Source organism: Triturus cristatus, chromosome 10 (assembly GCF_964204655.1).
Source record: "Triturus cristatus chromosome 10, aTriCri1.1, whole genome shotgun sequence".
NCBI classification, from domain to species: Eukaryota; Metazoa; Chordata; class Amphibia; order Caudata; family Salamandridae; genus Triturus; species Triturus cristatus.
In genome coordinates, this window is record NC_140593.1 from 952,220,478 (window position 1) to 952,235,119 (window position 14,642).

A 14,642-nucleotide genomic window follows, 5' to 3' on the forward strand; every position below is an offset into this window, starting at 1 on the left:
AATATATTCTCCCAGAATTGGGCCACGCAGTCGCATTCTAGGATGATGTGTGATAAGTCACCCCCCGCGCGTTTGCAATTCCAGCAAAAGGCATCTGGGGAGAGGTTGTGTGCAAATAATCGTGCAGGGGGTCCAGAAGGCTTTGTGTAAGAGCCAGTATTTTGTCTGTGATAGTGTAGGGCTGATTTTGTGTCTCGTGCAGGATATCCATGCGTTGGTCCAATCTGAGTCTGTGATTGGCCTAGATGAAAGGTTATTCCAGAATTGTGTGATTGGGGCAGTAAGGCCAGATTGTTGGGGACGGCTGAGTTTATAGAGAAAGGAAACCTGGTGTCCTAGTCTGTTTAGTCTGGCAAGGTATGGTGGGAGTGAGGGCGGTGTCGGGGAGAGTTTGAGTTTGGACAAAGCCGTTTTTACGTTTAGGAAGTTATAGAATTCAATTGGTGCAAGATCGTATTTGATTTGTAGGTCGCTGAAGGGAATAGGGTATTCCCCCGCGTACAGCTGGTGTGGGAACAGTATGCCTTTTTTGATCCATGTCTCGTTGTGCATGGGCTTACCCTTGTACAGAATGTTACGGTTGTCCCAAAGGGATTCCCATCGTGAGCCCCGGATGTTGATTTCTAGGATTCTATCAAACTTTAGGAGAGCAGATTTTGTGTTATGAAATATCGATTTAGAATGGGTCAGTTTGTTCAGGTTGGATGAGAGGGCCGCGCTAGGGGAGATACCGTTAAGAATTTCCTCCTCAATTTCTAGCCATACTGGGGTGTATTCAGGTGAGGGAGCGAGCCAGTGGGCTCCTTGTTTGGCTAGGAAAGCGGTCTCATATCTCTTAAAGTCTGGTAAATTGACCCCTCCCGCGGATTTGTCTAAGCGAAGCTTTTTTATGCTGATTCTTGCCCTTTTCCCTTTCCATAGGAAATTAGAGATGGCCATGTCTAGTTTGTGTTTTACAATTTGTTTAAATTAACATAACAGAGGATTGAGTTTGTTGGTAAAATCACTTTTTTCCTCTTATTAGATAGATGCAACATTCTCAGAGTTTGTAAAAACTTTGCACAAGAATGGCACACCACACTCATACAGAGCAACCATGAATGCCAACCTTCTGAAGTTTGCATTGCCCAGTACTGCAAAAGTCAACAAATCAAAACATTGCTTTCAAATTTTACAGACAAAGGGAACAGGGTGTTTCTAAGCAATCTAAAACTCTACATACAGTCTTATCTCTAGCTGTCTTATACACACTCTCAACACGAAGGCTCTCTAGTCAGAGCCACTCAAGAGACTAAAATATTGTTCATTTTCGTGTCAAATATTTTTTTTTTGAATTTTTGAAATTTGCAGAGACATTGCGATAATCTCAATCGCATTGCGAAATCGCGAAAACCAAAGCAGATATTCAATAACCACCACCACATTCGGAAATTTTAACTTAAAAATTCATTCAGTAAGACCTGGCTTGACAATTTGGGCTGCACTGTTCCCATGAGGCACAGGGCCAAGACTGATTTGCATAAAGCTGGGTCTGAGCTAGAGTGGCGAAGTGAGCTAAAGAACGATGATGGCTTAAACCCAGATCTCTGACTGAGGGTGAGTGTCTGAAAAGTTTCAGCGCTCCGTCCATCATCTCCTTGTGTTTGCTTTGTTCGCCCTTAGTTGGCTGGGTATGCCAAGATGTGGGTCCCTTGCTCACTTTGCCAATGGAGTCAAGCTAGCCTGGCTGATGAGGAGTGTTACCCCAAAACCGGTCTCAGGATGCTTGTTTCCAGTCTAGGGAAGACCTGGCTTGGCAGTTCGGGTTGAACTGTTCCCATGAGCCACAGGGTCAAGACTGATTTGCATATAGCTGGGTCTGAGCTGGGCTTGTGAAGTGAGCTAAAGAACAATGATGGATTAAACCCAGCTCTGTGACTGGGGGTGAGTGTCAGAAAAATGTTTCATCACTCCGTCCATCATCTCCTTGTGTTTGCTTTGAACTGTTGCAATACACACATTACTAACTTAACATGTTTGTACACATATATTTGTGGTTACTTTTTAAAAAACTGTTTGAACCCTACTTCCTGTTTTAACGATCACGCCGAAAGTAGCAATGGCTCCGGTAACCGCGATGAGCGTGCCTTTTTTAGGGTGTGCAAAACACATATGTGCACAATTTACAGTATTTTAGACACTAGGGCTTTATGACTGCACTGTTTCAAGTCAAATTTGTGTAGGGAGCTTGTATTAAACCAACCATTTAAACCATTTTTCAGTTTACGCGGTCACTGTAAAGGCCTCAGGAAATGACAAAACAAATGCAGGCATTCAATAGCCACCCTCACAATCAAAACTTATAACTGCAAAATGGATTATAACCAACACACTAAACACATTACTATCTAAACGACTGTATAATAGCATGTACAACTCTCTTAATATCTCTAGAACACAGTGCATATCTTTTCAGTATGATCTAGGACTGCATGCATCACTGTATCGCCAAGTCTCTCATTCACTGTATAAGTATTTGAGGGGATCTGTGAGACAGTGCATCAGTCTATCAATACTTTTTTAAAGAAATGCGTGACTGCCTCAGTGCATCTATGTGTGGTGCGTCATTGTCACAATGGGTCTGTGTTTGGACATGTAAGTCTCTCACTCAATCTGTTAGATCTGTTAGTAGGTGCATGAGTGCCTCTGTGCATTTGTAAGTACGTATATGACTGACTGGATCTGTGAGTGGATACATGAGTGTCTAATGGGGTGTCTGAAAGGGTGAGTGAGTGGGTGCATGAGTGTCTTAGTGGGTCTGTGAGTGACTGCATAAATCTCTCAGTGGCACTATGACTGGCTGCATGAGTATCTGAGTGGTCCTGTCATTGGGTGCGTGAGTCTGTAAGTGAGACTGTGTGGGTACATGAGTCTCTGAGTGTATAAGTAACTGGGTGCATACGTCTGAGTGGCTGTATGGGTGTCTGTGTATCTGAGTGGGTCTGTGAGTAGATGTAGGAGTTTCTGAGTGGATCTGTGACTGGGAGGCAGATTGTCTGGGTGGATCTGTTAGTGGATGCATAAGCCTGGACTGAGTGAGTGGGTCCCTGTATATCTGAGTGAGTTTAGGAGTGGGTGTCTGAGTTTCTCAGTGAGTAACTGACTGACTGAGTCTATAGGACTTTGAGAGGGTCTGTGACTGAGTGTGTGGGGTGACTGTATGGGTCTGTGAGTGGGTGTATGAGTCTTTGTATGAGTCTTTGTAGGTATGAGGCTACACATGAGTCTGACTGAGTCTCTAAGTAGGTGCATGAGTGCATGACTCCAACTGAGTATGCAAGTGGGTGCATAGGTACCAGAATGTGTATGTGAGTGGGTGCATCAGTATCTGAGTGGGTATGTGGCTGGATGTTTAAGTGTGTGAGTGGATAGGTGAATAGGTATATAAGTGCCTACGTGAGTTTGTGAGTGCATTCATGTGTGAATGAATGGCGAGTGTGTACAAATATATATTTTATATTTTCACCAATATTCGCCAATCCTCCTGTGTTGATTGGTTGGCCGTGATTAACTCTGGTGGATCTGCTAGATCAACTGCGCATTGATTGGCTGGCCACAACCTGAAAGAAAAGTTACTACTGCCATCATAGGGCTTGGGGACTCTGTCCCTGAGTCCTGGAAAATTCAATAAAATAAAAAGGGACCAGTGTAGGGGTTCCTTTAACCCCCCTCTGCCTTGTTTGGGATGGTCCCCTCACGTGGTCAAAATAGATTTTTTTTTAAACATTTTGTGATTCTGTGGTTCCACCACGACATGAGAGCGTCCCTCTGGAGAATCGCTGTGGCGCTCATGGGGATTAAACCCAAGACCTGGCCACAGTCAGGCCCTGCAACCAACCCCACTCTTTGCATGGCAATTGACATCTTACTTTACATTAAAAAACATAGAAAATCTGAAAGAGACTATTAGTTATGGATTCCTTACCTTAGAATTACCCCCAGGCGTCAGACTGGACCTGGAGAATTTTTCTTCAGCAGTACCCCGGTGTGTTGGTATTTGGCATCGGTCGATTCCGCATTCGTCGTTGGCATCGTGACCGTTGGAATGACGTCGCGGTATTTACTTAGACGCCGCCCCTGCGCACTGATGTCAGTTAATTCTTTTTCCGCGCCAGCCAGCGCAGATCCGAAGAGAGCGGTACCTCTAGTCACTTTTTGACTGTCATTTTTCGACTTTTGTCAACAACTTTTTCGAGTCTTTCGACTCCTGGTGCACGGGGATGTCACATCGGCGGACCGGCTTCAAACCTTGTGGCTCCTGCTACAAATTGATTTTGGTTACGACCCGAATTTGCCAGTGGGCGGCAGGATTCACCATCACCTCCCAGACTGGCAAAACATCACGTCGGCCAGGTGGGTGTTGCAGATAGTCCGAAGGGGCTACTCCCTCCCCTTCAAGACTGCCCCACCCACAATGCCACCTGTTTTTCATCGCATGTTGGAGGATCACTTGGCCCTTCTCCGTTAGGAAGTTGCGGCTCTCTTGGCCAAGGTAGCCATTGAGCGAGTCCCTGTACCAGAAGTAGGTCGTGGTTGTAATTCCCACTACTTCCTGGTGCCCAAGAAGGACAAAGGCCTGTGTACTATCTTGGATCTCAGGGACGTCAACCGCTTCCTCCGGAAGGAGAAGATCAAAATGTTGACATAGGGTCAGGTCCTGTCTGCCCACTAGACTGTATAGTAGCGCTGGACTTGCAGGACGCCTATTTTCACAACCCTGTCCTACCTGCCCACCGGCGTTACCTACGGTTCATGGTAGACCACGAGCATTTTCAGTTCACCATGCTCCGCTTTGGCCTTACTAGTGCCCCTCGGGTGTTTACGATAGCGGCTGGGGTGGTCGCAGCTCATCTGCGCAGATCAGGGGTTCCAGTCTCATCTCTCTCTCCCCCCCCCACCCCCATCTCAACGACTGGCTGTTTAAGGCTGGCTCACCCCAGGCTGTCATCTCCCACCTCCAGAAAATGGCGGACCTCCTGCATTTGCTGGGTTTCACTGTCAATGTGCCTAAGTCACACCTGATTCCCTGTCCGAAGCTCCTTTTCATCGGCGCGGTTCTGGACACTGCAGTTTCGGTCTTATCCTCCCGAACAGCAAGTCCGGGATATTCAAGCTATGATTCCGATCTTTCAGCCCCTATCCCATGTTTCGGTCAGAATGACCCTGAGGCTGCTGGGACTCATGGCCTCCTGCATCCTGCTGGTGGATCATGCCAGGTGGCATATGCGGGCTCTGCAGTGGGACCTGAAGTTCCAGTGGGCACAGCATCAGGGGAATCTCTCCGATTGCGTCCAGATCTCAGAGGGCACTGCACACCAATTGCAGTGGTAGCTAACGAATCATGATTGGGTCAGCGGCAGATCCCTCTCCCTTCCCCAACCACAGTTCACAGTGGTGAAAGATGCTTCACTTCTGGGGTGGGGCGGTCAAATGGGGGAGGCGGAGCTCAGAGGCCTCTGGCGGAGTCCGGGCTCCACATCAACCTTTTGGAGCTCTAGGCGATTAGTCTTGCACTGAAGGCATTCCTTCCTTCTCTCAAAGGAAGAGTAGTGCAGGTGTTCACAGACAACACCGCCGCCATGTGGTATTGCAACAAACAGGGCAGGGTGGGGTCGAAGACCCTCTGTCAGGAGTCCCTTTGTCTCTGGAAGTGGCTGGAACATCAGTGCATGTCCCTGGTGGTTCAACACCTGGCGGGTTCCTTGAGCGCCAGGGCGGACAAACTCAGCCGCCAGTGCATGCTGGATCACGAATGGCGCCTTGAATCAGAGGTGGTGCAAGGTCCCTTTTGGCAGTGGGGAGAGCGTTGGTTAGATCTATTCGCCCCTGAAGAGAAAGTGCAATGTAAGCAAATCTGCGCATTGGAATTTCCAATGCGGCACTCGCTAGGCGATGCTTTTCGTCGTAAGGGGAGTTGTGGTCTTCTACACGCCTTTATGCCTATACCACTTCTGCCCAGAGTGCTGAAGAAGATCAAGCGAGACCGTGCCCAAGTAATTCTCGTGGCTACTGACTGGGCACGAAGAGTCTGGTATCCCGAGCTCTTGAACATGACCATCGATCCTCCAATCAGACTTCCCCTTCGGGAGGATCTTCTGTCACAGCAGCAAGGCACGGTCCTCCACCCAAACCTGTCCAGCCTCCACCTCCTTGCGTGGAGATTGAGCGGCAACAGTTGACAGCCTTCAACCTTCCTCCTGAAGTCTAATGTTATCTTGGCAGCCAGGTGTCCCTCCACCAAAACGGTATACGCCTGTAGAGGGAACAGATTTGTGGCATGGTGCACAGCATAGGCTGTGGATCCCCTTTCTGCCCCTCTTTCAGAGGTTCTCCTCTTCATTCTTTCTTTGGCCCAGCAGGGCTCTGCTCTGGGCACTCTTAAAGGTTATCTTTCGGCCATGTTGGCCTTTCTTCGCCTTCCTGATCAGCCTTCTCTTTTCAGGTCCCCTATTGTAAATCGCTCCTTAAGGGCATTACTCATCTGTTTCCTCCTATTCCTTTCGTAATGCCCTAGTGAGACTTGAACCATGTTCTGACTTACCTTGTGTGTGCTCCTTTTGAGCCGCTACATAATTGTCCTCTCAGACTATTGAGCCTTGAAACTGCCTTTCTGGTTGCCATCACCTCTGCTCGCAGGGTGAGTGAGCTTCAGGCTCTTTCTTCTAAACCTCCTTTCCAAACTGTTCATCCGCACAAGGTTGTCCTTCGCACTCGACCTTCTTTTCTTCCCAAAGTGGTTACCTCTTTCCACATAGGACAGACCAGCACTTTGCCCACCTTCTTCCCGCCGCCGCATCCTTCTAGGAGGAGACTCCACCGTCTGGATCCAAAACGCGCGCTTTCATTTTATCTGGATTGCACAAAACCATTCCGGGTGGATGATCAGCTCTGTGTTGGCTATGTGGGTGCCAAGAAAGGTCGGGTCGTTCTTTGCATTAGGAGTTGTAGTTCTTTGGCGAAAAAGGAACCTCCAGTAGGGTTGTGCGCCCATTCCACCAAGGTGACAGCAGCCACTACTGCTTTGGGACGTGGAGTCCCCCCTCATGACATCTGCCAGGCAGCCATGTAGGCTTCATTGCACACGTTCACTAAGCATTACTGGCTGGACAGCCAAGTCCGGAAAGACGGCTTCTTTGGCCTCTCCGTTCTGCAGGACTTCCTGGTGTGAATTTGGTTCGCAGACCCACCTCTTGGGTTGGTATTGCTGGGGTATCTATTCTAAGGTAAGGAATCCATAACTAATAGTCTCTTTCAGATGAACAAGTTACTTACCTTAGGTAACGATATATCTGTAAGAGACCTATATTAGTTATGGATTTCTTACCTCCCCATTCTGTGAACTGACTTCTAAAGTAAGGGACTCCCTTTCAGGGCCCGAGTTTTGTGCACCAGGTGTCTTGCATGGTTCTGCGCTTCTGGCATGTAATGTGTAAAAAACAGACATCAGCGCATAGGGGCGGCGTCTAAGTAGATACCGCAGCATCATTCCGGCAATCACAACGCCAACGAGAAACGCGGAGTCGAGCAACGCCACCTACCGACGCACTGGGGTACCGCTGAAGAAAAATTCTCCGTATTCAGTCTGGCGCCTGGGGTAATTCTAAGGTAAGGAGTACATAACTAATATACGTCTCTTACATATCCATCGTACCGAAGGTAAGTAACCGTAAAACCATACGTTAAGGCGGCGTTATAGTTGGGAATCAAAATAATCTTACTTTACATTTAAACAAAAAATCCTTAGAAATTCACTGAAAAAAAGCAAAGGTTAAGGAAATGTTCTAGTTAGGTGTAAATTTTAGTTAAAACAATATTTGAAACTAACAAAACCACATAATTTCTCGAGTTAGATATCTCAAGGAACTATATCTTATGCCGTAAAGTGACTAGAATGCTCCCCCTCTCCATGCATTCCGTGTGCCATCCACGTTACATCACTCATGACATGTTCTTGATAATATCTCGAATGACATCTGAAATGGCAACATTGCTAACACTGCGCATGTCAAGAGCACAAGTTATATATACTTAAGGGCATAAGTTCGAGTTACTTAACAAACATAATTATTAAATTTCAGTGGTTTTGTAATGTGAAAATGTCAATTAAAAGAAAACATTTAAAACTAGAACATCACTTTAACCTTTAATTTTTCAGAGTATATATATATATATATCTATCTCCCAGTGGCAATCTCCACTGGGTAGTTTTAGTTAGGATTGTGTTTTGCTTATAACTTTGGCACCATTTGTCGAATCTTCACAAAACTTTCCAAAATGTGCTACTTTTAGTTTTGTTTGTGCATGGAACATTTTGGGAAGATCCGCCAAGCGGAAGGGGATAAAAAAGGGAGGTCCCAAAACACACACTCCCCATGCATTTTCCATGGACTTCTTTGAGCAGCACTACCGAAAAACTGGTGAATGGAATTATGCTGCATTTGTCAGGAAGAGGAACTGATCTGGTGAAAATGAATTTACTTGTTTTGAAATATTAATGATCAAATATATTTGTATATATCTGGACGGTTGGGTTCGAGGTACTTCCACAAGAGTCCCTCGTACTGGATTTTAAAAATCGAGGCTTCTGATTGGCCCAGTTACCCATGAGCCATCATGCTCCTGCAGGAGCAAGGCTCTGATTGGCTGCCTGGAACATGAGGGGAAAGTGTTGCAGGCAGCCATTACAAGACTCGGGCTTAGTTCCTTGTCCTGAAGATAAGACAGAAACCTTAATATAAAGAGGCAGGGTAGGGATACCCTGTACCCCCAGGCCCTGTGAGGGACCCCAGCACTGCACCCCTGGGGGCTAAAATTATATAAAAATGTATTTTCTTGGGAAAAAGTTGCAAACCATTGAGCCTCCCATGGGATCGCAACTAATTTAAAAAAAAGATAGAAAGTTCATCAGCATTGTGAATAAATATATATAATGGGAGGGGGGGCATGCACCCTCCCCCCGCGCCCCGAACCATAGATGGCCCCCATCCCCAGGCCAAATTATATGGTGGGGCGGATGTGTAGGCCACCTCCACGCGCCTGTAGGAGTCCTGGTGACCCTATCCTGGGACCAAACACATTAGATTAAGGCGAGGGTGGCATGCAGCGCCCTTCTCAAAGCCCAAATAGTCCAGGTAGACCTCATCTCCTGGGTCCATACAATAGAGGCGTTGAGGGCGCGCAGCCCTCCTCCCCAAGCCTTACAAGGACCCAGGTACCTCATCCCCTGGGCCCGTGTTGGCGCCCGATGGGTGTTTTGACAAAGTAATTGAACACGCAGTACCTGCGGGCACATTTAGAATTTCCTTGAATGTAGAATTTGTTTTTAGATGGATATATGGAACTGGCATACCATGACCCCTCCTTTTTCATACCCGGAAAGTATGTTTGAGAATCCATGAACCAGCTTTGTCAAGGATTAAGGTTCTTTAGATTGTCTAGTTAAACTAGTGTGTGCCGAGAAAATGCAGTACATACAGCTTATATGTCTTATGTACTACCAGTCTGCTCCTTTGAAATTAGCACTTAAATACTCTATTGGTTCGTTTTCATTTAAATGAGTTTGGTATATTTGAATTAGTTTTGCCTAATGTTTAGCATGCATGTTGGAGAGGGATGTGTCAATCAGTAGTTCTGTAGTCTGTGTGTCAATGTAGGTCATAAGTGCTCTCATTTTCTTTATAAGCAAACTGGTTCTCATCTATTTCAATTAAGGTGTTTGAGATGTAATGCTATTTCTAATCAACAAGTTTTTGGGACATGAATAGTGGGACAAATACATTTAATTTCCCCTGCTGAGGATATTTACAGTGGTTAATGCCCTATGTGCAGAAGACTTTAGCTACTGGTAATAGCTCATCACATGCTTATGAACCAGAACCAAAGAAAAGGCTGCAAAAGGGGGCTGACAGATTTAGTGTCCCTAGCCTGTTGGGCATTAAATACTATTAGCCCCATTTGCTCAGAACACCCATCACACGCCAATAAACGTACACATTGCCTGTCTGCTTCATGTCCGTACCACAGAACGTACAATGCATGCAGATGATAGTGCCACTATTCAAAGAATTCTGATTGGCTATGTCAATCTCCGCTTTCAAAACCAAGTCCCGATTGCATATAGACTATCTGAAGTGCAGTGTAAGTCTTCAAAAAGCGTGCTTATGAGTAAATCATGTCTAAGCTTTACATTAACTTCCACTCCATAGAAAATAATAAATCTAATAATAATGTGTGTTGAGTACTAAGTTTTTACAATGTCCTTGTTAAGTATCACTTCATAAATTGCTTCATCTTACCAAAGCCCAAAGCAGGTACTTGCACTCTTGTCAACAGGAACAGTATACCTTTGATGCATTGTGTGAATAGCACGGGCTTCATATTAGACTAACTATACCTTTAGAAAGTGGTATGAGGCTTGAAGCTCTGCAGAAACATGGGCAGGAAAGTGTGTATTTATAAGGTAGATTGGAACTGTATACCTGAATGTAACAATTAATCTATCTCCCTTAACTGCACTTGAATGTATTAGTTGTTTTTAGGACTTGCCTATGGACCTTTTCTATCCATTAAAAACTTAGAGTGGGCTTTGGATCCACTCCTTTCTTATGGTTCAATGACTTTCTTGTCTATCTAACTGCCATGCTCCTGCTCTGTTGGCTTTCCTCCCTATTGTTGTTCCCTGCCCACTGAGCATTTCAATCTCCCACTGTTTTGCTTGGATGACCTGTAGCCTTCCATTACTGTCGGACCTTGCATTGCAGTACATGAGTGACTTCTATCTTTCCCTCTCTCTACCTTTAAAAATGAATCTCTTCCTTCTCGGCGGCCACTTGCCTCCCTGGGGCTCTCACACTCTGAGCTCTGCCCGCTGCTGTATTGGTTGCTGGTCACTTTACAATTGTTTCAAAATGGCTGCAAGCGTGCATCTTTTGTTTGTAAACATCTTTGAGTTTTTTTCTTATGGTAAACAAAAGAAAATCATTTGAAGATTGTCACCATGCACACAGCTGCCCTGTGGCCATCTTGAAATAATTTTACTGTTTTTAGAAATGTCATTCAAAGATGGCCACTGTGCATGCAAAAGCCTGCACAGCAAACGTCATTGAGTGATTTTTCCTAAAGCAAAGGAGAAATGGTTTTGCGTTGAATGCCCATGTGTAAGCGCTCACAATGACCATATTTCAGTAGTTTTTCTTTGTAAGAACAATCATTCCAGTATGGCAGTCATACCTTCGCGCGTTTGCAGCTGAAATGTGGGAAACATAAGTGTCACAGGCAAAACCTATTGACTTATCGAGTGCTTGTATAAAATTATGTGTCCTTAACAAACAACTGCCCTTCTGTTGTCATCTAACACAGAAGGAGGACAACTTATGGCATACGCAGCTGCTCTTTATCAGAATGGAGGTTATGTTTCTAGGTGTTAAAGTGCAATAACATTGACAATTGTTAATTTGAAAGTGAGTAGTCAAGTGTACTTGTATTGATGTTATCAGTTACCTGTTTTCCACGATTAACACAAAAAAAAAGTGATTTTGTAAAGGATACCTGAATTTTCTTTAAAACTTGTGCTCTGAATTTGCCTGTCACATTAAGTCATTTGTGTAGAACAATCAGTTGTATTAATATTGTGCAACTTTTTGATAGTTTTTTTTCTGCCTTATTGCCCCTAGATGTCCTTGGATTAGCTGCTGCTATTAAAGAGCTAGTTGTTTCAACTCGCAAGGCACGTACAGCACTCTGGTGTGCCCTTCAAATGACCTTACCGAAAACCTCTTTGACTACTCCTGTGAAACAAGAAGATGTGGAGAGAGCTTTGCAGGAGTTGTGTCTTGGATGGGTTATTGATAGCAGTGCATTGGACTTAAACGCAGAACGTGTCCACAATGAATGCAAAAAACAGAATAACGAAGAACAGTCCGAACCATGCAAGGATGCAAGAAACCATGCGTAAAATGTATGGAAGATCTCACTTGTACTGTAGAAAATGTTGAACTGACTACGAATAGGTGGAATACCACAATTGATAGTCATGGAGCTTTGTTTCCACAGTGCAAAGTATGTGGTTTACAAGTTACACATTTCGAGTGTGAAGTGTATACAATGAATATATTAAGTTGCAAATTAAGCATAAGCTACTTAGCTCTGACTTTCTAACAAAATTCTGTTTCCCAACTTGTTTGTTCTGCACAAGTATTTTTTGACCATTCTATATTAGGATGTCTTGGAATATCTGGTTGTAGGTAATACTCATTGTTTTGTATCCCAAATACTCTTTCTGGTTTGCTTTTGTGATTGGTTAATCAGAGCTAAACTTCATGCAACTCAAGTGGTGTAGTGTGTTCCGTGTGGCAAATGTACTTTTTTATATACATCAAATGGTTTGTATTAAAAGCCGTTTGTAGGAGTATTTAATTAAGTCTTAGTTATCAGGTGATTAAAAGAATGTCTCTCAGGATTGGCATTTAGATGTAATATTGCCACAAGAATATCTGTTTAACATAGTATGCACTTATTCAGAATTATATGGTTATTAATAGATTATGGTACTATCGTTTTCAGAAACATTCCCTATTTATTTTAGTGTTTTGAATACATTTTTTTATTTAAAGGGCCAGGTTAATATATATATATACATATACATATATAAATCTACATTTAGATATTTGCCAACCTTCCCACTAATACAATGTAACAATACTCAGGAAATGTGTATAGTCAATATATAAATAAATAACATACAGAATTTGGGATGGGAGGGAAGTGGTTTGCAAAGTATTTTCAAAAGGCTAACTCTCCTAGATTACCAAAGCAGTTTTAACCAGTTTGTTTTAGGTTAACGAGTTTAATGTATTTAATTTCTACAACTGGTGTTCATCCTGTGGCTTAGACAATCACAAGTGTTATGTGTTAATGTGAATGTACAGAATGGGATATTAGGAAATTACGTCCTTGCTTGCTTTCTTCTGGTAACACTAAATGAGTATTTTACCGCTTTAACAGTTTTCTTAATTTGGGACTGTTTTAAAAAATAATTTTACAAATAACCAGTCCATGTTCTTTGGCATTTATATTTTCAAAGTGTTTAATAATTAAGGAATATAAATATCACCACAAGGGTCAAGAAAAAAGACTGAATAGCTTAAATGATTGATGCCTCATATGTCTTGCTATTATGGTGTTAATGTCTTCATTTCTATATGAGTCAAAGCAATTTTTTTAAAATTACTTCAAGCAAGTCAATAGTTTTCAACCTCAAGTAGGTAAAGTATTTGATATTGTTGCTATAGTATTTTAGAAATGGTATGTATTTTTGGACAACAAATATCAGTTGATCATAAAAACTTTTTTTTTACCACTTTTGTAAAATTGGAAGAAGAAAACTGGCTGCAAGATGATAGGAGATTAATATTGTACATTTCCTTTTATAATACAAAAGGTTTTATTCTGTAGATTAGCTTTCAAGATCATGGCTTTTGTGCCCAGCCTCCTTACAAGATAAACATTCATTTTTTTAGGAAGTCATGCATGTTCAGATAAATGATACTATCTATTCTTTCTTTTTTCTACTCTTCCTGTTGCTGCATATCTCTGATGTGATGATTCATCAAGGGGTTATTTATTTTCTACTGTACTGAAATACAGTTCTGTCCATTCCTAGTGTGGATTATCGTTTCTTGCATCCTTAATACTCAAGATATTTTCCCTCATCAATTACAGCCGCCAGCATTTAGACTTATCTCTGATGCTCAAACGTCTCAAAATCTCTCAATCTGAGACCTCTTTCTCTTCTCAAGGAATAGTTGAAATAATGTGGCTGTTCGTATATCTAAAAAAGGATTCATGTTCATGGTACTCACAACTTTGATCTCTTCAGAGTCGTATAGCAGAATGGCAAATCATTTGATGTTCCTGTGCATTTTCAAACTCTTCTTCTTGCCTATCCTATACTTCCTCAGAACCGTCATACAGTGTCAGTTCTTCTAAGATTTAACTTGTATTTCAAGCTCAGAGTTTAGGAAAGTGAATTTGTTTTACCTCCGTCTGACCCTCATCTCCAAAGAAAAAAATAAAATGTGCCTCCAAAAATCTAAGCTCACTCCCTTTAAAACTAGAAAATGCTTTGACTTCTCAAATTTCTGGGCAAGTCACTGCTTAAAGTTGTAAGATGTGCTGCCCAGATCGGCCAAATTAGATGGGTTACTTAACTTATCCAGTCATTCATCAGCCTTTCCCTTAGACAGCCACCATGGCAACTAATGATGTAAGACAATTCCCTCTGTTTCAACAACAAAACATTTTATTTTACTTTAACTTAATTTTGGGAATTTAAGAAAGCAGACTGTTTCTCACCCAGTGTAGGAGTTTGTGATAGGGAATATTTATAGTGGTGGTTGTATTGAACTATATTGATAAAAAATGTATGCCCAGATCCGCACATATTTACTTAAGATGTGTTTCCAGCATAAATATTTGAATAATAGTTCTATATAACAATATGAAGCATAAAGATAATTCTTTACACCTAGAGTTCAATTTCTACATCCGCATTAAACTGTTATCAGTATTGTATTTACTCATAAAGAACCCAATGTGTCTTATAG

General features: G+C 43.0%; 1 protein-coding gene across 2 annotated transcripts in view; it reads left to right on the forward strand.

The window, feature by feature from the left end:
* The window catches only part of LOC146796297 (meiosis-specific coiled-coil domain-containing protein MEIOC-like), a 235,756-nt gene extending 221,643 nt beyond the window's left edge, over nucleotides 1-14,113 (forward strand). For both annotated transcript variants that reach the window (XM_085628809.1, XM_085628810.1), the window contains exon 7: nucleotides 11,712-14,113. In XM_085628809.1, coding sequence (XP_085484935.1) covers nucleotides 11,712-11,992 — 281 coding nt within the window. In that variant the 3' untranslated portion in view covers nucleotides 11,993-14,113. The remainder of the gene's footprint in view (nucleotides 1-11,711) is intronic.
* Nucleotides 14,114-14,642: the final 529 nt, after the last annotated feature.